At 40.2% G+C, this 21,757-nt stretch overlaps 3 protein-coding genes and 1 non-coding gene across 7 annotated transcripts; 3 read left to right on the forward strand and 1 right to left on the reverse strand.

The window, feature by feature from the left end:
• Nucleotides 1-214: 214 nt before the first annotated feature.
• On the forward strand, nucleotides 215-285 carry TRNAG-CCC (transfer RNA glycine (anticodon CCC)). The gene has a single exon. It is a non-coding gene; the product is annotated as a tRNA-Gly (tRNA).
• A 4,671-nt stretch (nucleotides 286-4,956) lies between these two features.
• On the forward strand, nucleotides 4,957-10,928 carry LOC135635595 (VIN3-like protein 2). 3 transcript variants are annotated; one of them, XM_065146779.1, is made up of 5 exons: nucleotides 4,957-5,103; nucleotides 5,218-5,325; nucleotides 6,759-7,440; nucleotides 9,101-9,408; nucleotides 9,502-10,928. In XM_065146779.1, the coding sequence occupies exons 2-5, from the start codon at nucleotides 5,307-5,309 to the stop codon at nucleotides 10,731-10,733; spliced, it is 2,241 nt and encodes a 746-aa protein (XP_065002851.1). In that variant the 5' UTR covers nucleotides 4,957-5,103; nucleotides 5,218-5,306; the 3' UTR covers nucleotides 10,734-10,928. The 3 variants fall into 3 exon arrangements, with proteins under 3 accessions (XP_065002851.1, XP_065002852.1, XP_065002853.1); XM_065146780.1 differs by lacking the exon at nucleotides 4,957-5,103 and adding an exon at nucleotides 5,395-5,471 and having other exon boundaries at nucleotides 5,112-5,325; XM_065146781.1 differs by lacking the exon at nucleotides 4,957-5,103 and adding an exon at nucleotides 5,395-5,450 and having other exon boundaries at nucleotides 5,112-5,325.
• Nucleotides 10,929-12,857: 1,929 nt separating this feature from the next.
• LOC103980277 (probable receptor-like serine/threonine-protein kinase At5g57670) lies at nucleotides 12,858-15,662 on the forward strand. 2 transcript variants are annotated; one of them, XM_018824473.2, is made up of 7 exons: nucleotides 12,858-13,600; nucleotides 13,696-13,965; nucleotides 14,034-14,191; nucleotides 14,266-14,351; nucleotides 14,435-14,570; nucleotides 14,643-14,792; nucleotides 15,200-15,662. In XM_018824473.2, exons 1-7 carry the CDS (start codon nucleotides 13,405-13,407, stop codon nucleotides 15,362-15,364), a joined length of 1,161 nt encoding a protein of 386 aa, XP_018680018.2. In that variant the 5' UTR covers nucleotides 12,858-13,404; the 3' UTR covers nucleotides 15,365-15,662. The 2 variants fall into 2 exon arrangements, with proteins under 2 accessions (XP_018680018.2, XP_009394888.2); XM_009396613.3 differs by having other exon boundaries at nucleotides 12,868-13,600; nucleotides 13,696-13,950.
• Nucleotides 15,663-16,678: 1,016 nt separating this feature from the next.
• Nucleotides 16,679-19,448, reverse strand: LOC103980276 (pollen-specific leucine-rich repeat extensin-like protein 3). Its single transcript, XM_009396612.3, has 4 exons — nucleotides 18,967-19,448; nucleotides 18,788-18,885; nucleotides 17,082-17,159; nucleotides 16,679-16,983 (listed from the first exon to the last, which is right to left on the reverse strand). The coding sequence occupies exons 1-3, from the start codon at nucleotides 19,283-19,285 to the stop codon at nucleotides 17,097-17,099; spliced, it is 480 nt and encodes a 159-aa protein (XP_009394887.2). The 5' UTR covers nucleotides 19,286-19,448; the 3' UTR covers nucleotides 16,679-16,983; nucleotides 17,082-17,096.
• Nucleotides 19,449-21,757: the final 2,309 nt, after the last annotated feature.

Consider the following 21,757-nt stretch of genomic DNA (forward strand, 5'->3'; position numbering starts at 1 on the left):
GCCGGGAAAGTGAGGATGGATATCGTAACTGTCCAGGTCAATGTCTGTGGGTCCGGGACGAGTGTCGACTGGTAGTTGACTCGTGGTGATCGACGATTGGTGGATTCACTCGTTTTGATCAAGACGGTGTTCGAGAACGGGTACCAATGTTTTTAAAGCCGGACTCTGTTAATTAAGTATATATCTTATGAAAATTAGTTAACAATCGACCAAAGCGCATCTGGTGTAGTGGTATCATAGTACCCTCCCACGGTACTGACCGGGGTTCGATTCCCCGGATGCGCATTTTATTATGTATTTTTTATTTTCTTTGACGTTTATATTATCCCCTTAAGCATTAAGCATTTTTTAATGTTTAATCATTTATAGAGCACAGGTGTACCATCTAAAACGTGGCATGTCGTTATGCACCCACGACGAGCCCAATGGCCGCACAGACCACCACTCGGGCCACTGAAGAGCTTGGCTTTGACTCCCCGACATGACCGTGCATGGAGACCAAACGTTCTCCCATGTTTCGAAGGGACGACGATCGTTGTTGCCTCGCTTGCACTGTCGGTTCTTTCGAGGAAGAACGCCTCTAAGAAGAAAGAGCTGAAAGAACCAGGCGACGGACCTAACACACGACATTAGGCACGAGAGGCGAGAGCATCGTCGAAGCAGAAGCGGAAACAGTGTTGTTCTTTTTCCTATGTTCCCAGCCACGACTGTTGACGACATAAGCGACGTTTACGTATGACATCGACTCTTTCAGCGTTGGGAGTTTCTCCTCTACAACATGTGTTTTGTGTTATATATCATTGCATGTGTCAATTAAAAGCCCACTGTGTTTATGTATGACATCGAGTAATCGCGCATACTCGAATGAACTCAGCAGTGGACCGCCTGATCGAAGGTTTGGTGCACACGTTCCATCCAAGCGAGCGAACGTTCTCAGTTCCTGGGGGTCTGTGCTTTACCTTCGTCTGCCTTTTTCCTCGATATTTCTCTCAGAGAGATGGGTTTTCTTTACTCGCTTCACATCATCATCTCTAGCTTTTCATTTGCGACGGCTAACAATCGGTCGTTTGATTGCAAAGCAACGACTGATACATGCACTAGCGGAGCCATGTGTTCGTGTAGGCTTTCTCGTCGTTCTCTCGTGTTCTTTAATCTGATCAATGTCGTTGACGGTGGGTTGTGGAAGAGTAGGAGATGTGAACTCCTTTTGAGTGTGCACTTCAATTCTTGAAGGAGCAAATCATTTTAATTTGCTTGAGAAGTCTGGTTAAGACCATTGATTAGTTTCAACCAAATGACACCTTTTCTTCTCGACTCCATCTTCTGTACTAAGCTAAATATAATGCGAGTAATAGTAGTATAGGTAGACCGAGAACCAAGAAAACAAATTGGAAGAAACAAGAAAACTGGATGAGTGTGGCAGAATTATTTCTATGTTCTGAATATAAGATTAGATGACAGATCAAAGAATTCTCCTGATCTGTGTGTTGGAAATATCATCACAATTGAAAAAAGGATCGACCTCAATCAACATGTTAATATTCTATATTAATTTTTTTTTATTTTTTTTCTTAATATCATATCAACATTTGATGAATACTTCTCAAACATTTGCAGTGAGAGCAACAGCTCGCATGGGTAAATTGGAATGGTAAGTGGGTGGTGACAGGACACATGCTTGCAAGCCCACTCTCGTGGCATGTTGGAAACCTACCCATCCATGGCGCCGTTCAAGTCGGAAGTGGTCGTTTTCTGCGCATGCTACGCTTCACTCGAGCACACTTTGTTTGCTGTTATATTTCTTTCCTCCTATCACATAATGTAATATGCAAGTGTCTTCCCGGTTCACTTCACTGTGCGAAGAACGCAGGCTTTTAGCATATGTTTTCCATGCAGATTTTGCTGTCGTAGAAATGACACCGAGTTGGATTTTTTCTTCTTCTTATATTTGGAGCTATTCATGTTTGACATATTCATGTAAATATAAAAATCATCCTTATATTATTGTTATATTAAAATTAAATAATAATATATCTAATTTACGATATATATATCTCTCAATGTCATAAAGTTATAACGATGTCGATCTATAAAGATAACTATACTCATCTTCTCCTCTTTTCTTATCTTTCATAAAATTACTATTAGCGATTGATTATGGATATATGAGAGATAAGAGAAGATCTATAATATCTCAATGACTGATTCATATGACTAAGGAGAGATAAGAGAATATTTATAATCTTTTGATAATATCATGTATTATATTTTTAATCCCTATGAAGTCATTTCTATTTATAGACAAGAACAAAAAGTCTAAAATAAGTAATTAAGAGAGTTTCTCAAATCAAAATCATCTCCTAATGATTTCTATCATAATTGAACTTCTTTTATATTAGTCGATAATCATAATTAGAATCCTATTATAATTATAATTTAATATTCTCTCGCTTAACCCATTAATTGATAAGATACAAAAGAAATTTAAATTTAAAATAAATAAAATAATTTTTATTTAAAAATAATTATATTTAATTATATTTTAAATTTTTTTAAAAAAAATTACATGTGTATATGAATTTTATAAAATAGGCCAATAAATCTAATAAATATAATATCATATTATGTCCGATTACTAATAATATGAGTTATAGCGATTGTATGCCATCAATATCATACTTCTTTATATATATCACAATACTATTACCTCTTCCTAATGCAATATAAAATGACCCTTATAATTTATCTTATCAAGATAATCCTATTAACATATTCAATCATATACATATATAAATGTGAGTAAAAATAAATAACTTTAAGAATATAAATAAAAATATTAATTATAATATCTATTTTGATGTATATCATCATATCTTTTTATGGATTACTTATAAATTCAATCATAAGAACATATTCTTTCAAGCATCTTAGACTAAAAATATTAAGTGAATTGTTCAACAATCAATATAGTAAAATTTAAAATCTTAATTGATATTAATTATTTTTATTTTTTTCTTGAACTATCAATTACTTTAATGAATAGAGTTGTGATAGTATTTATCATTCCTAAAGAAAAAAAAAATTACTATGATATATCATATAGTATTTTCAGTGACTTGGTAATTGAGTCTGACCACACTAAGTCCCTAGATAAAATTTTGTAGTCATAAAACTTGATTAGTGATCTCAAAGCATATCATAAAATCAGCTTTTATTATTAATAATATAATTTATATTATACTATTCATATAAATTACCTTTCCAACTGATATAGGTATAAATCATAAAATAGACTTCTTGTTATCAAGGTCATTTACAAAATCAAATCTTGAAAAATATCATCTTTTCATGCTGATCAAATTATATATATATGAGCATATAATCCTTGGTCCCTTCCGGATAGTTTTTTACTTTTTTTTCGTAGTCTCTTAGTATTTTCATTCTTAGGTAACTTTAATACCTACCCAATATTTTAACTATAAAACTAATATTTGATCTGGCATAAGCTTGAGAATATAATATATTTCCAACTGTGCATACATAAAAAAAGTATTTTTTTTTTATTTTTTTAAGTCATTTTAAATATATTTGTCTTATTGAAATTTTTACCTTTATTATTTGTTGAACAAAATTGTATACTAAATATTTCTAAGACTTGGTTAATATATCCTACATAGCAATTATTAAATGATTGCTAAATATGAGTAATATATCTAAAAGTATTTAATTTAGATAAGATTTTAGTATAAGATATGTTATTCTTGTTTATTTTTATTTATTATTTATTTGCTGGGTTTGGATTCTAACAAAATTTAAACTATTATAATCTTTGGTTTTTTTAAGTATTTTTATTTTTAAAGAAATTTCTCTCAATATATATAATGCATACAAATTCAAAGCCTTATTTGATCTGATGGACTATGTTTATGAACTTGGAACCTCAATCCAACGGTGGAAGGACAACGAAAATTTTATTATATATATATATATATATATATATATATATATATATATATATATATATATGTTCATATACTAAAAGGGCATGTTTATGATTGAGTTAACTATGTTAAATAGAAATGAAACCAAGCCAATAGATTAAAGTATGCCTTTGGAATACTTTTATATTTTTGATGTATATTTGGAGAAAAGGATTTGATCGAATGTATATTCCATTCCTTCAATGTTTGTTAAATAATATATAAAAAGTATATCTTAAATATATATTGATATAATTATTGTTTAGTAAAATTATATTTTAAGATTCTATTGAATGTCATGTGATAAATTTATCATTCTAATAGTTTAATATTTATTAAAAAAAATACATATTTATTTATATTTAAATAAATAAAATAAAAATATTATGAAAAATTCATATGGTCAAGATATATAATAAAATAATATTTACAAATAAATGAATAAAATTTTACCTCATAAAATATATAAATTATGTTGATTTCTCATGTTAATAAATTTATAATTTTAGATAATATCATAGAATAATTTGAGAATTTAAAATATATTAATATCCTACAAATGTTGAAATGTTTATGTTACCCTTGACATCAATATTTGAATTTCTTAGTGGAAAATGTTCCTCTAAATATTTGAATTTCTCGATCAAACACTGCAAGTGATATATCAGTGACAAATAATTTATTTTAATCCTTCAAAGAAGTATTGTAGATAGTTATTCTTTTCATGTACAAAACAAGATCTATCAAAGTCAACTCCACTTAAGAAGAAGAATTTCTTCGCGGGTCAAGTTGACTCAAATTTGGCACATATTATAATAAAAATATGGAGGGAAGAAAGTTACAAAGACTTCCAATATCATCAATAACAGGATGTAGAAAACTAATGTGTAAAATCTAAAGATAGAAGGATCAATATGCAAAACAATCCAGAAAAGAAACCCTTTTGTTACTATCGTGTTGCTTTGATTGGCCACAGTCTGCTCCCGAGCATTAATCTAATCTTACGGAGAGTGTCATCTAGCTCTCTCTCTCGCTCTCCCGGTGACGTCCGAATCTCTAGACGTGAGGAGGAGGAGAGGAGACGACAAGATGATGACTCGGTCAGCCACGGATTCCTCCATTGGTATGCGTAGCCCTCTTCTCCCTGCCTCTCTCTCTTTCTCTTCCTCTTGGTTGGGTGAGATAAACGTGAAGGCACAAAAATGCGAAATTTAATGGGATTCTTGGCTGCCTTTAGGTTGGGACGGGCGAGCCGCGTTGCAGGTGCGGAAAAAGATCAGCTTTGAGATGGCAATGTGAACGAGGGGAAAACTGAGGTCTCCCGCCATGGATCCGCCCTTTTCCGGTACGTTTCTCGCCGTCTTGCTGGTGGTCTTTGATTCTTTTACCGTGTTTTTGACAATTGATGCTTCAGGAGCACCCGATCTGCTTGTTCGGATGGACTGGAGGGGGAATCACAGCTTGGGTTATGTAAAAATTGAAACTTTCCAGGTCTTTCGCTGTTCCGTGTGGTTTTTGCGGTTTGTGGCTTGATTAAATCGGAAATTTTAAGGGGTTTGGTGGTGGAGATAAAAATTGGATTCTTGTATACGTTTTTGGTGGTTTTCTTTGATTTCCTATTTGTGGAATCTGTCCCTTTGTTGCATTTGTGGATCGTGTCCAGGCGATTACTATGTTTGGGGGAGTTGGAAACTTTTTCCCCAAAATTTCGGTGAAACATAAATAGGGGAAGCTGATTCTTTATTCCACTCGTCCTTTTTCATGCGTCAGAATGAACCTTTTCATTCTATTTTCTCGTTGGCCATGAGATGCTGTCTTGGCCAGCGCTAGGGATGTTCATATGCCTAGACGAATTAGAAGAAGTTCATCCTAGTGAAATTCTAGTTATTAGGTTCAGAAGCATTTGCTACTGCGAGAATATTGTGTAATTGAATTCATAAGGAGTTCTTTCTCTGATAGGTTTTCTTGTCTTTTTTAATTCATGAAAAATTTTGAAAACCCTGTCATCTATGGTATATGAGATCAAAGTTCAAATTTATCGGATGGTTGTGAAGTATTGTTTTATGGGTTTAAGATTTGCATTCTCATGTTTTTATTGAATCAGATTTGGACTTGTTATGCTCAATTATAGATTAAGCACGTGCTTGTAAGGTCCTAAATATCAAATGTCAGCTCATTTGTAACATGCACCAAGGCACTAATGCACACCGTTCCTAGCTTCACATTGATTTGTCTTGCTTCAAGTTGTTTAAATACATTACCATTACAGTGGTTGCTTTTATTGAGTTTCTGGATTAGTTTCATCCTCTACCTCTCATGTTAGGAATGTTCTGTTTACTGCAAACATATCTGCACTGCATGGTTAGCCGGGGGAATGCTACGGCATGGCCATGCAGGTTTTTTAAAAGTTCCAAAATATTGGTCTCTTGGAGACTCACTGGCATCAGGTGTCCTTATTAAACTACTTTATAAGGTATCTGCTGCATAGATAATGTGATATCGTCGCACACCTTATAAGCATCAGCTTGTCACCGGGAAGAGGTTACTTTATTGCAGCCTATATGTCAGGGGTTTGATTCATGGAAATAGCTCTCTGCATGTAGGATAATGTTCACACATCCAACTTTCCTCCGACCCCATATCAGAGGGAGATTGTACAATGGGGGATCTTCTTTATCATCTAACATTTTGTCTTTGCATAATCATATTCCATTTTACATCTTTTTGGTGGTTTTTTCACTAATTTACTAATCTAGTTTGATATGTTCACTACTACAGGATTTGTACTTGACCCATCTAAATGTAGTAAGTTGAGCATCGAGGAGAAGAGAGAACTTATACGTGAACTATCAAAATGGCCTGAGAGTGCTCCTGAGAAGTTGCAGACATGGAGTCGGCGTGACCTTTTAGAGATCCTGTGTGCAGAGATAGGAAAGGAGAGGAAGTATACTAGCTTAACAAAACAGAAGATGATCGAATACCTGTTCAGAGTTGTATCTGATAAAAATTCTGGAGAACATGCAAAAGACAGTGATTCGTCTCAGGTCCCATCTACACCTAGCCCTCAAACTCCATCGAAGAGACAGAGAAAGAATGAACATCCATCACGTTTGCCAATTATCACAAGCAACCTCCAACCAAGTGATGTTGAAGAAGCTCTTGAAAACATTAGATACTGCCAGAATTCAGCCTGCAGGGCTACTCTTAACGTACAAGATGCATTTTGTAAGCGTTGCTCATGTTGCATCTGTCGCAAATATGATGACAATAAGGACCCTAGCCTTTGGCTATTTTGTGGCTCCGAGGCTTTTTCTCAAGGTGACTTATGTGGTCTGTCTTGTCATCTCGAGTGTGCTCTTAAGCATGAAAGGACTGGTATCATGAAGAGCAGGCAGTGCACCACAAGATTGGATGGGAGCTACTACTGTACATACTGTGGAAAAGCTAATGACTTGCTTGGGTAAATTATTCAATGTACCATTTAAAAAAAAAATGAATATTGCATATTGAACTGCTCAGCATAGCTTCCTGAATTTGAGAGATCTCAGTCTGTCTGAGCCATGACGTAATTTTCTTTTAATTTGAGAGATCTTAGATCATTAGCATCTAAGTAACTTTTCTTTTAAGTTGCCATGACGTAATTAATTGTCTTGTCTTCTTGGGTTCCTTGTTACTTGAAGGAATTGTGACACTGCAACATCAGTATATGTTATGGTTAGCTTAGCTAGTCTGTCAGTTTTAGGAGCAGATGACTTTCTGATGAGTTTGATGCATTTAAAATTTCTTTATTCTTCAGGATTATCTGAACGATGGATTCTTTCATTGTTTTTCCCCATCATTGATGACTGTTGATTAGTAACTAAAACTGGAACGAACAGTACATGTTTCTGATTCTACTTGAATAAATTGATAATTTTGGCTTTATACATTTTATCTCCCATGTGGGCAGATAGAGGTAAGCAAAACCTAGGAAAACTTTAAGGGTTTAGATCTATATCTAATATTGGATCTGCAGCTGTTGGTTAGAGAAATTTAAATGCTGGATCAATTGGTCTTCTTGTACATGCTTTTGATGTTTGTGAAACGCTGATGATCCATCTCCATGAGCAATGCATGACTTGAAATAGACCTAAATATGATTATACATTTCCTACATCAGTTAGCCTTATTACTGCACATGATAAAAGTTGTACAAGTTGTACCAAATTTTACAGCTCCATACTACCAGCAAGATACTACTGCAGCGATTTTGTTAAATAGCCAAAAGTGCCATAGGTTTTACCTAGAGATAGGAGTTTAAGTGAAGTATTTAGTCTCGAATTATAATTTGTTAAGCAACACACAAGCATTGAGGTGTAATTTGGTCATTGAAAAGATGATTTGGTAAAGAAGAGAGGCAACATATGGATGTATGTGTTCTTATAAAGTGGAGAAACACATGATTGCCACTGTGGCCACTGGGACTGAATATACGAGCAAGAAGTGCTTATGAATGAGTATTCTGGAATACCATGCGGGAGTAAGTTTCTGCTAAGATATTCTCTTTTCACAAGTAGCAATTGCTATACAGTGTTAACTCTCTCAAATACAGATATAAATGGGACTTCTTTTTAATTTCTAAAATCTAAGATGGTACTTGATAAACTAAAGATTTCCATAATTTCTGTTTCTCTTTCTTCGGCTAGGAATGTTTAGTTTATGTTAGCATGTTGCTTTGATAAAGAATGTTGTTGCAAGGACAGATCCAGGCATGTATTTGTGATGAATCATCAACGATTATAACATCTATTTCAACTGTGTTTGTACTTTTCAAATGTCTTGTCTTGTTGATCTAGTTAAATGTGTCGATATTTTGCTACTGTTATACTTGTTTGGTCAACTTGATCTTTCCTAGTGAAGTTCTTTTAAGATATAAGGTTTATCTCATTATGGTTATCATATATTAGACATTGGCATGAACCATTTTTATGAAGTAAATCAGCTTTAGATTGTCTAGAGCAATCTTTGCTTCAGTGCTGATACCCATAGTAGAATAGAAACTCCTTTGTGATCACATGTTGGAACAATTGACTTTCAATGACGGTTCATTTTGTTCTTACCTTGACTTTTTTGTTCTTCAGATGCTGGAAAAAGCAACTCTTGATCGCAAAAGATGCACGACGAGTTGATGCATTATGTTATCGTATTTCTCTTAGTCATAAACTTCTCAGCCTAACTGAAAAGTATCAGAGTTTGCATGAGATAGTTGACACAGCACGGAAGAAACTGGAGGCAGAGGTTGGGCCTATCGATGATTTATCAAACATGGCACGTGGAATTGTTAACCGACTCTCTGTTGGTGCTGAAGTTCAAAGACTGTGTGCCCATGCAGTAGACTTACTAGATTCTATGCGTGGTAGTTCTTTGTCAGCTAATAGTCAACTTCAGCGTAAGCTTCACTAAGCTTCAAGTTTACTGAGCATTCTGGTATCTGTTTGGTTTTGACTGATTTTTTTTTTTTGTGAATTTTTATTGCCTACAGAAATTGGTACGGTATCCTCCAGCTTCATCAAATTTGAAGAGATATTACCAACATCTCTTACTGTGGCATTGGATATAGAGGATAACACACCATTAGCTCAAGAGCTAGCCGGTTTCACTTTGTGGCACCGAAAGACCGACAACCCAGAATACCCCAGGAAACCATCATTGTCTGTGTTTAAACCGAAGAAAAGGTTGCTATTAACAGAACTAATTCCAGCCACAGAATATATGTTCAAGGTGGTAGGCTTCAGCAAAATGCGGAACCTCTACACGTGGGAAGTTGGAGTAAAAACTAAAGCTATCTCTCTTGATGACTCTGTGGGTTTGGCACTGGAGACAACTGTATCAAACCCACATTGTCAAATCTCTAAAACAAACAGTAGTGGCTTGTCTAATCCCTTGGAGGGAGACGAATCCAATACCAAGAGTTCTGCATGTGCTGACTTGAATAAGTTGCCGGAAATTGATTTTGATGATTGTGAGAAGCCTCAGATTCTCGAGACAGAAAAATCATTCGATCATGCCCAGAAAGATAATAGCCACCAAAAGAGTGAATGTAAGGGCAGTATTAGTGGAGCAGAAGTTCTTGAGCCAGAGGATTCACATGGGCACTCTGATTCTGCATTAGATGAGGAGCCAAACTCAACCATTCCGATCGAGTCCACTAACTCTATGGAGAATAACCAGGCATCTGACATCCCGAAGTCGGATAATGAATCTAACACTCCTGTCATCAATGAGATGGTGATCGTACCATTTGGACAATCAGATCCCACCTTGCCTGCCACTCCTCCCTGCAGGTTGGAAACTGGAACAGAAGGTTCTGGAAGGTGCATTAAAGGGAACAGTGGTTTTAATATATTTGAGAAAGGCTCGTTGAATCCAGATGCCGAACCAGGAAGTTCATCCAAGAAAAGAGGTGGAGGAAAATTTGAGGGTATAAATATCAAGGATGGGTCGATGGAAGGGTTATATGAATACTGTGTGAAGGTCATTAGGTGGCTGGAATGCGAGGGGCACATCGAGAGCAACTTCAGGGTGAAGTTCTTGACTTGGTTCAGCCTGCGAGCAACTCCACAGGAGAGAAGAATTGTTAGTGTTTACGTTGATACGCTGATCGATGATCCCCCAAGCCTTGCAGGGCAGTTGGTGGACACCTTCTTGGAAGCGATCTGCAGCAAGAGGCCACCTCCAGCGCCAACAGGCTTCTGCACGAACCTTTGGCACTGAGGAAGCTATTGGACTCGATAATCAATGTGACAATTCTTTAGATGCAAATTATTGCATTAGTTATTCATCGGGCATGTATTCATGGGTCAGCAATTTCAGGTTAACTCATATTATTGCTTGTCCACAATTACAATTTATATGTACCTGACACATGAACAGAACTGTTTTGTTCCTCCTAATGCTCTTTTGTTCTCATGGCATTCTGTGGCACGGCTCTTTATCTTTGCAGAAACTTGATGCCCAAAGTTCATCAATGTCGAAAGAATCACTCTTTTGAAAGAATCTACATTGGATAAACTGGAGAAAAGGACTGCTTGGATGTTTCTTTTGAGTTTGACGTTGATTCTTTGATCTTGTGGATGCACGTTTTTGCATGGTTCAACTGAGTGAATAGTAAACATGTATATTAAACATGCTTTTGGGAGCTGGTCTGATTCATGCGCAAGGCTTAATTCCCTGCTCATTTCAGCCTATACAATCTGGAGCAAGATGTTGCTCACACTCCTATACTGTTCTGTGTTGAGGCTTTTTATACGCGTGCACTTGGAGCAAGGTGGTGATAGCAATAAAATTACCACCACCACTTTCCTGTTATCCTCTTCCACATACTCACAATCACCATGGCCTACTTTTTCTCCTCTGTTTCGAACTTTAAGATGAAGACTAAAGACATCGGCAATCACAAAAGCATACAAAAGCCTTGGAAGACAGTAATCTAATACTCGTTAGATCCATGGAAGACAGTAATCAAATAATTCAACACATCTATTGATGAATGGTTTGTGTGTGTGTGTTGATATATGTATCACAGAATCACATGTTATTCTCCTCGTGAGGTGAGGTTAATTTAATCACCTCTACCAGTGTTGGTTGCTAACATAGGTTAGCAAAGAAATGCAAAATTATTTGATACTTATATGAATAAGATGTGCAAACTATACACAACCACTCAGTCATGGATATTTATATGAATAAGAAGAAGTCGAACTATACCCGACCACTCAATTTGGTGGTGGTTTACGACGAGGATAATAATAACGACGGGACACGAACTAACGTCACCTGCTCCCGGGTAATGTCTCCTGGGTCACGTCGACCGAGGAGCTACGGCCTGTCTCGATCTGACTTGACAGCTTCTGGTCGAAGCAGACCAAAACGCCAACCGAAGCACGTCGCCATCCTGCAGGAGCCTGGTCCTTCACGCCACGCCAATGCCGGTGTCAGACATTATCCAAGGTATGACCCTGCTCCTTGCAAGCGTGCACATCAAGAAACGTTTACCTTCCTTATAAAAACCCTTGCGTTCAGAACAATAGGGGAGAGGAAAAAAAAACCCGGAGATTGTCGACTGACTTGATCGTCGGAAGGGTCGAGTCGAGCTCTCCCGACCCGACCCGTGTGCAGGTACGAAGACAGAGTGCCTCTCACCAAACGCCCTGGCGAGGTGTCCCATCACGGAGAAAACAGTGACCCCGTCGAGATCGGACCACCGTAGTCGGCTACCTCAACAGCCTCAAGGGTCATTCAGGAAGATCTCCAATCATTCGGACATGAACCCAGCCGTATTGGCCCGAGACCATGGCGCAAAGATGTTGACACTAACAGTGTGTATTCAGATCTTATTCTCATAAGTTGAGGTTTGAACTCTTATTCGCATAGGCGATGGTGTGTATTCAGATCTTATTCCCATAGGTTGAGATTCGAACTCTTATTCCCATAATTAGAATGTTCATATTGACATAATTAGAACACTAAATAAGATAACTATTGTAATAATCTAAATGGAATCAAATATATTTTTTCCCTCTCTCTTTCGTAATAATATAATTAGATTATTACGATAATCTAATCAGAACACTAAATCATACATAATGAGTCCTCTCTCTCTCTCTCTCTCTTCTCTATCTCTTTCAACAAACAGCTGTCAGCGCAACACCCACCTCTCATCATGTAGGTTGACAATTTTGTCGTTCTTGAGCCATTCCAGTTGAGATTATCTTGACAACCAATTCACTGCTCTGCCAACAGTTTCTCTAAGCATCATTCATGGCATTCTCATGCACAACATGAATCATTGAGGGATTAATGTGGCTTGGGACCCCATCTGCACCTGTATTTGGTCCTCCACCCCAAGTACTCACTCCTCCACCAAATCTTGGCCCCTCGGGAACACTTCTAAATAATTCCACCCAATGATCATCCCCTCCTCGGCACTTCACCCATGGCTGCTTGGGTCATCCACCATGTGCCATGGTTTCTCAGGCTCCACGGATGAGATGGTTCTGATGACCGGCACGCTCAGTGGCTGACCGCTGCTTTGCTCATCTCCTTCCATGACCATGTTATTTGGGTGTCGAGCATGAAAAAGTAGCTCTGGTTTCATCTTCCACCATTAAAGCCTTGTGTTGAGCGTGCTTTGTTGAGAACAGTGGCAGGGATGACGCCACCATTTCCTCTTAGAAAACTCCCACCTTCCCTCATGCAGTTTCATCATAATGTATTGCCACCTTGTCTCCTTCGGAAAGCTAAGCATCCTCCTCTGGTTGTGTGCAGTGATGGTGGACTGCTTTAGGAGTTCCTAAAGCATTTGCATCTCCCTTTCTTCTTCCTCTTCTTCTTTGATCATCACCTGCATTTCGAGTGCAAGTGAGCAGAAGACAGAGTAGTAAGCATGCGTCTTAAACGCTTGCTGTCTCTTGGAATTGGTCGGAGGAGCAGAGGACAAGCGACCGCGGAGGAGAATGCCTCCCCTGTTCGTGAGAGCCAACCTATCCATCATCTGTTCGACGCGGAGCCACCTTGCAAGCCAACTTGGAGATGCTTCTCCCACGAGGAGATACATCGAGCAACTGGTGGCTTTCGCCAAGGTCTGCTGACTCCATGTTTCAGAGCGCTGTTACATGGGAAACTCCGGTGGATTCTCATCATCTTGTTGTTGTTTTGGTGGCGCTGGAGTTTGCAGAGAACCTGGTCGGGAGAGGCGGGTATGCCGAGGTGTACAGGGGAGTGCTCGAGGACGGGCAGGCGATCGCGGTGAAGAGGCTGACGAGGGCGTCGTCGGACGAGCAGAGGACCAAGGATTTCCTGACGGAGCTGGGCGCGGTAGGCCACGTCCGGCACCCCAACGTCTCCGCCCTCCTCGGATGCTGCGTCGACCGCGACCTCCATCTGATCTTTGAGTTCTCTTCACGCGGCTCCGTCTGCTCCAACCTCTACGGTAACGTGACATCGGGTGCGAAGCTGTTCGTGGAGAACGTCACACGCAGAACGTGGTCGAGCTTATGTGTACGCTATGTGCAGATGAAAGCTCTCCTCCCATGGCTTGGAAGCTGCGGCACGACATCGCCGTGGGCACTGCGAGGGGGCTCCATTACCTGCACAAGGGATGCCAGAGAAGGATCATCCACAGAGACATCAAGGCCTCCAACATCCTCCTCACCGCCAACTTCGAGCCTCAGGTAGCAGCACTCAGCTAACCTCGTTGCTACTTCTCCTCTCAATCTGTACGACGAATCCATCTCCTCCACCGCAGATCTCCGACTTCGGGCTCGCAAGATGGCTTCCAACGGAGTGGACACACCGCGCCGTGGCACGGGCACCGATAGAAGGGACGTTCGGGTACGAACTCCTCGAGAACATTCATGCAGGAGCGCAAGGTCTTTGATGCTCGCAGCAGCTAACGACGCTTGTGGTATCACCAGGTGCTTGGCGCCGGAATACTTCATGCACGGGATCGTTCACGAGAAGACCGATGTGTTTGCATTTGGCGTCTTCCTCTTGGAGATCATATCAGGAAGGAAACCAGTGGATGGATCTCACAACAGCTTGCTCAGCTGGGTCAGTGTCAGCTGCATCTGATAGATATCGGGAACATTTCAGAACTGCTACTGCTAACTTTGTTTCATACAGGCAAAACCTTATCTACGTGATGGCACTGTGCAAGCTTTGGTGGATGCAAGACTAGGAGATGAATACGACATTGATCAGCTGAGGAAGCTCACATTTGCAGCCTCCCTCTGCATCAGAACAACCCCAACACTGCGCCCTTCCATGACTGAGGTAAATTACTGTTGCTGGTCACATGAACAACAACTTTAGGATGAAAGAATCATGCCAAAAAGGCACTGAAAGATCATTGAAACCCACTAAAAATGTACTGAAGTGGACAGTAGAAGAACCTCGGAAGGAAGTAAAAGGTTTAGCAACACCAGGAAACTTGAGAAGATGCAGGTTTCATGGTAGATTGATTCTCTCTATCAAAGTTGCATTTGTTTAGTTGGATGCCTAATTGAAGGCCAAACTACTGGTGACTTAGGAGGAATATATTGGTGACAGGTTGCTTTCTTCCTAACAATTCTGTCTGAGTCCGTCTCTGATTAGCTCTTAGGGTCATTCCCACATGTAGTGTTTTTGCTTGGTTTAGATTAGACAACTCCTAATGATGATAATCAAATGAATAATGGCAGGCATTGGACATACTAGAAGGCAGGAAGATATTGCAAGATCAGTGGAAGATGCCAGAGGGAGAGGAGGAAGAAGAAGAGTCCTGGGGCTTTGATGATCTGGACGACGTCGACGACGAATGTGATACTGCCTCATCATCTTCGTCAACATGGAGATCGCAATCATAGATTTGCTTAAGCACTCAATGCCATTGACCTAACACCATTGTAGTGAGAGAAAGTAATGATCATAACTACTCACTTATGCTGTGATGGTTATGTTGTCGATCTATCAGGTGTAGCAGGTCAAGGCATTTGGCACAAGTCAATAGACTGACTGCTGGTAATTTAGGGAGTAAATTAGATCGTGATGTAACAAGCCGACAAGCGACAGGAGATATTAATGCATGAGACTTCCACCGATGCAAGTCTTACTCCCAAAAACTCATATATATGAGAGTTCAATTGCCTGGCTATCTTAGATTCATCAGCTATGGTTGTGGAGCTTTGCCTTATTTGGAGAACCACAGGATCAGCTGAGATTAAGATTAGAAACAAGCGATGTTACCTAGGACTGAATTATCATCATGAACATACCTGAAACTAACAGATGCTGTGGAATAATTGGAAGGGACCAAGGAAATCTCCTTGGTTGGCCAAGGACTGAACTCAGCCAACCCGGGAAAGGAAGCATGACATCGAAATGGATGCCGAGGAAGGTGATGAAAGCCTTATCATTTCAGATACACGCCCATCTCTGTGTCGAAAGAAGACAAGGATCAGAAAACTACAACCTGCACCTGCTCTGTGTCTTATCAAGTGGGCAAAAACTATGAATCCAAACAGCTAGATAGTTTGTGTGATAATATTGAAAAATAGGAATCAGAATTCTAGATCTGAAGAGCAAAGATCAAAGTAAAATGATATGAAGATAATAGATTGAGAGAGGCCACTGGTTATCTTCTGCTATATATTTCAGATGTTTGCAGATATGAGAGCACCCATATTACTTCAGTTCATTCAAGTTTGCCAGAGGACTGATCTTTGATCTGTTCTTGATGACCTCTCTACTTGCCTTTATACACACAAGCCTCCCACATGGTTGAATTCTAGTCACATCTTTGTTCCTTCTTGTTGCAAAAGTAGCAGTAGTAAGTGTTATTGATCTCCTAGTAACTTTGTTACTGTTCCAGATTTACACTAAAGGATGACAATACAATAACAATCAAAATTTTATACATAATGATATGCTTAATTATCAAAAGCATCTAAATCTTTATTTATATTTTTAAGAGAAATCTTTTTACATATCCCCGAACTAAAATGAAGTCACCTGAGAATCAATCAAAATTTCACCAATTTATTCTTTTTTTCTGATCTGAAGCTACCGAGCAGCAGACAGGAAGAGAACTCGAATAGATGTGGATGCCTTCTCCAACAACATAGACGAATGATGTTTACAGCTCTCATGTGTTGCTGCTTGAGAAAACCGGCACGAGGGACTTGAAGTTTTAATGCAAACATTTTATAAACTAATAGAATAGAGCTCTAAATGTCATACAAAAGGAACATAGAAATCACTTTGATTGGTTTCGGATGGATGATGTCTAGCAATTGGCCATATTAAATTGCTAACATGGTGAAACATTAATCACAGATTCCAGCCTCCTTAATGCACCAAATGTGATCAGCATGATGGCATGGTAGCCGTCGTAGGATCATTTGTTGGTAATTCATGGAGAACGCTTTGAAGCATCGATATGCAATTATAAATACGAACTTCACCGGAGGTTTTTTAAGTTTTGGATCTGAAAAATCAATATTAAAGAAGCTTACCACATGGCAAAAATGCAAGAGCAGATTCAGAAACAAGCAATTTCATGGAAGATATTGTGATAAGGTTTACCTCCCTAGTAACTTATCAAATGGCTTGCCCTTTATCAGCGAGCTCTTTTATTTTACTAACTTTGCCAATTTCCTTTTCCTGCAATACAAAAAAGGAAACTTACATTAGATCCTCGACCCACCAAGAAATATAGATCATACGGGAGGAATTAGGCACTCCGATAAATAATAAATTCACTCATCAAACAACAAGATAGGATGTGTTACTAGCACATCAAAATCAAGAAAATCTGTAGATGGTCTGACATTGAGATTGAAAGATCCTCCTGGAAGATTATGAAAAATAAATTTGGGAAGAAACATGCAAAGGAAAAGGTGGCTAAGTGTCAGATGCAATCAGCACACTATTGCCAAGAAACAATCTCAAAACTCCCAAAGTTGCACCAGACAAAAGCTGCAAAGGATGATAAAGCATCTTTGCAAACCATATGAATTAGAGCAAATGCAGATACATTCCTGAACTCAAAGACCTGATCAAAACCACATGGGGAACCAAGACATTAACTAAAGAAAAAGGATCACTACTGTCTAGATTCAATGCACTAACAGAATGAACATGCTACATAAAGCTATAAGTGCCCTATATTTGCAAGGTATAGGAGAATAACATGCCAATTTCAAAATGCTCTTATTTTCACACTAAGATAGACAAAAGCTGTATCAAATAGATGTTCTTAATCCTTATTCTTCACTAAGACATTCCACTAGAGATCTCTTTATCCTGTATTGACCTCTCCATACAAGTTAGTGGCCTACATACTTGTACGGTTGTGTACATATACATTTCACAACAAAATAAACTTTCCCAGCCTAATTGGCGATAAGACCAACCATATTTGCATATCAAATTGCACTTCCAATTTTGACATGCAAATCTTAATTAGTTATGAACCTTAAACACATTGTCCCTAGTTGTCAATATAATGAATGCCACCATGTCTGTCTCATCTTCTATGAAGTTCCGATAGAGCACAAAAGAGAACAATTTGACATACAAAGAACATACAATACATGACTGAGAACAGACGCAGAGTTCAGGTGTCAACACAAGATATTTGTTTATGATATCATGCATCGGTTCCTGCCATGATTCGTACGAAAAAAACTTCAAAGTTAGAATTATGATTTCTACTTCATGTACACTGATCAGCAATACTGAATAAATTGTCATATATGCCTAGTTTCTTCTTCAAATCCTCATATACAAGGAGCAGGGGAACTGATGTAAGCATAACTAAATCTCAGAGTAGCACAAGAGAATATCTAGATCACGGTCATATCAAGAATGATTCTCTAGGCTCATTACTAAAAAACCTGCACCAATTCTTAGGCCCCTTCTAACCACCCTCCCAAAATGTATTTCACCTCCTTTCTTAAGTATCAAGATGTCCCTAATTCATTCGGATGATTCTTTGCAGATCAAAGTAAATAATGTAGGCAGACAGCATTAAGGTAGAAATGCTTGTTGAGAACAGATTTGAGGAGTTATGCAAACAGTCAGAGTAAGTAAAAAAGAAGTCTCCGTATAAAATGCCAAACCAATTTTGGAGGCCATTTACAGATCAAGCACATTGCTCTAGGAAGCAATTCCAATTGGTAAATCGGAACCAGCCAACAGAAAAATGAATTATAAAGCAGTTGAACAGCACATTTCACGGCCAAATCAAGTAAAAGAGAGCTCAGAAACACTGAAGAAAACCAATTAACCTTTCCACTGCTCTCATAGTAATCATTCAAAGCCCACTGGTACTTCGACTGGTTCAACCCGAACCAATCCGCCAAGTATTCATCCAAACTTAAATGCGCTGCCAACAAAAACCAAACAGAATAAGGAAAGGAAAAACCACTCCAAGCCCCGCGCCCAAACAAAATTCACAAAAAGATACCATCTTGGACTTTGACGACGGCGTCCCAAAGGAACCCGAACACGGATCCAGCAGACTTGACGGCCGGCTTTTCGAACTGCTGCGGCGGAACCTGAACCGGCGGCGGGGCGGCAACGAGAGGGGGCGGCGAAAGGGAAGCCTTCACCGGGAAAGGAGCCTCCTTTCCGGGGCTGCTGGAGCTCAATGCCGGCGCAGGGCTCGCAATGCGGGATCTCGGGCCCTCAGACGGCGTCGGGGTCGACGGCGGGGTGATGAAGACAGTGAAGCTCCCAGCCTTCCCGATCACCGGCGGCGGTGGAGGCGTCGGCGCTTCGGCCATATGGGAAGAGATGGATCGGTGCTAGGGCTCAGTAGAACGGGAAAGTGGTGCGAGGAGGGGCGCCTCGTGGGAACTTGTCACCGATGCGTTCCTCTTCGGCCTACTGGTTTTGATCGCAATGGCAGTGAAAAGGATCCCTTTTGCCCCCCTCCATGCATTAACCTTTCGGATCCTCTTTATACAATTGGGCTTGTAGTTGGGGAGAATAGCGGAAACGGCACTGACGTTAGGTGGCGAAGTCACGCGGGCAGCGTGGGAATGCTCGGGTGATTTTGGTTTACACTTGGGGGTCTGCCATCGGCCCAGTGGCCCCCACCGCCTCCTGAGAGGTGAGCCGTGTGTGTTCCCCACTCTTGGCCCCACCCATCTTATAGACGATGGTCGGGCGGTACCCGTTCGTGTTGAATACTTGCCGGTTTACGGCAGAGGAAGTGGTTTGAACTGATAGAGGCGGAGAAGACAGCAACCCAATTCTGTCGGTCTCTGTCAAAGTGCGTTTCATGCATCGGCCCCACCCCATCTTTATAGACGATTGGCTGAAGACAAGTGGGTTGCGGAAGTACCTCTCTCTCTCTCTCACACGCGCACACACACACACACAGCTGTTGTCCACTCTCCATGTAAAAAATTCACCAGACAACATGCTATCATCGAGTGGTCTGAGAACAAAACTTAAGGCAGCTACTTCTATCTGGTCCATGCTACTCTAATAGCATTTATTATTTGATTCACGGGCAAAGCTACACCTCCTTGTCCCACAATGCATAGTTTATTAGTTCATTGTGTAGAATTCCAAAGCTACAGCCTGACTCCAACTTAGTAAACATCAAGCGCCTAGGCACTGAGGAGGAACAACATTCCCATGGTTTTAGCCAAAGAACATGGGCACAATACAGAAAGATCTGGTTCTGCAAAGAAACAAAGATGTCAGATCCAAGGCAAATTTGATGACAATGACTGCCCTAACCTCGGGGGAGGGCGTCCATGAAGCTGGTATCTCTCGCCATGCCAATAGGCATGTGTCACGTCGAAGGACACCAGCCGTGCCAATAGCCATGCATGAAGAGGAGGCAGCAACTCGAGGCCAGAGATCTCAGCCAGGATGGATGTTGGGTATCCAAATCCTCATTTGGGTATGCCTTCTTCTCCACAGCCACCAAATACAACCAGCCAGGATCCATTTGAGCAGGATAGTGTCTGGACCCACCTACCAGGAGGAGCAGAGGGCACACTGACATGTCTCCAACGCAAAGGTATCAGTCATTGTTTGCACGTTAAGACCCTCGCCACCAAAAAGAACAGCACGAGCACTGACTGAAATCGCAACTTGATGGCTCCACAGCACCTCCAACTCTCAATTTCCTCCATGAAACAACTTCAGGAGTGGTCAATTCCCTTGCAAGTCTTCCTCATCCAAGTCTTCTGATACAGTCTCTAACGCATGAGTCCTCTCACTGCCCCATGCATTTTGACAAACCATATTCTCCGGGGATCTTCATTCCTTGATAGCCGACAAAGCCTCTCGCACGCTTAACCAACAGATGCAACATCACTTGGTGACAACATCCCACTACATTCTTCAACCTCCTAGCCGAAGACAACGGAAGAATTTGAGGAGGTGCGTTAAAATAAGTAGACAGGCTCGGTTCGAAGGGTTTTAGGACATACATCTACTTGTTGTGCATCCCAGAGGAAATGCTCTTCCTGGTGCTCAAAAGAAGCGGGAGGCACCTCACCTGCTTGTAGGTCTGAGAGTACGTATTGACGCGCGTCTTGGTCCCCTCGAAGGTCAGCGGTAAGACGTTCATGACGATGATGGTGTCGCCGTCGGTCATCCCCCGCAACAGGCCCATCACCTCGATGGTGCCGCCGAAGCGAGCGTGCACCATCATCTTCAGCAGCACCAGAGGCGCCGACATCTTCACCCGGCGGCAGTAGTTGGGATCCTGCGCCCACGGCTTCTCCTGCTGGATCTTGGCCTGCGCCGCCGCCGAGGAGAAGGAGTCTCTCTCTGTCTCTCTCTCTATCACGGAAGCGATGTTTTAAAGAGCACTATTGGGTGTAGTGATGGATCGGCCCGAGCCCTTAAAGCCCGACCCACAAGTTTGACGGGCCTGCAATTAGATCCGTTTGGATCCTCAAGTTATCGGATTAGGTTTAGACAACCCTGAGACAAATTTAATGACACACATAATTAATATTTTCTTTTTCTACGCGACACAGAACCAAATATCTGAAATTAGAATTAAAATTAAGTTATTTGGATCGATGGCTCGTTGCATAGTGAGATTACGTAGCTCGATTCAAATATCTGAATTAAAATTAAGGGTTCCAAATAAGTGGATTAAGATTTTATTTCACGTACTCTGCGTGGAGGTTTGGGATGGATAATCTATTGGGTATATTTGGATAAATAAGTTTATACATAATATGTGGGTAGACTTTTCTTGCACCTCCTCACTTGCTTGAGGA

This window comes from Musa acuminata, chromosome BXJ3-4 (assembly GCF_036884655.1).
Source record: "Musa acuminata AAA Group cultivar baxijiao chromosome BXJ3-4, Cavendish_Baxijiao_AAA, whole genome shotgun sequence".
In the NCBI taxonomy this organism is placed as follows: Eukaryota; Viridiplantae; Streptophyta; class Magnoliopsida; order Zingiberales; family Musaceae; genus Musa; species Musa acuminata.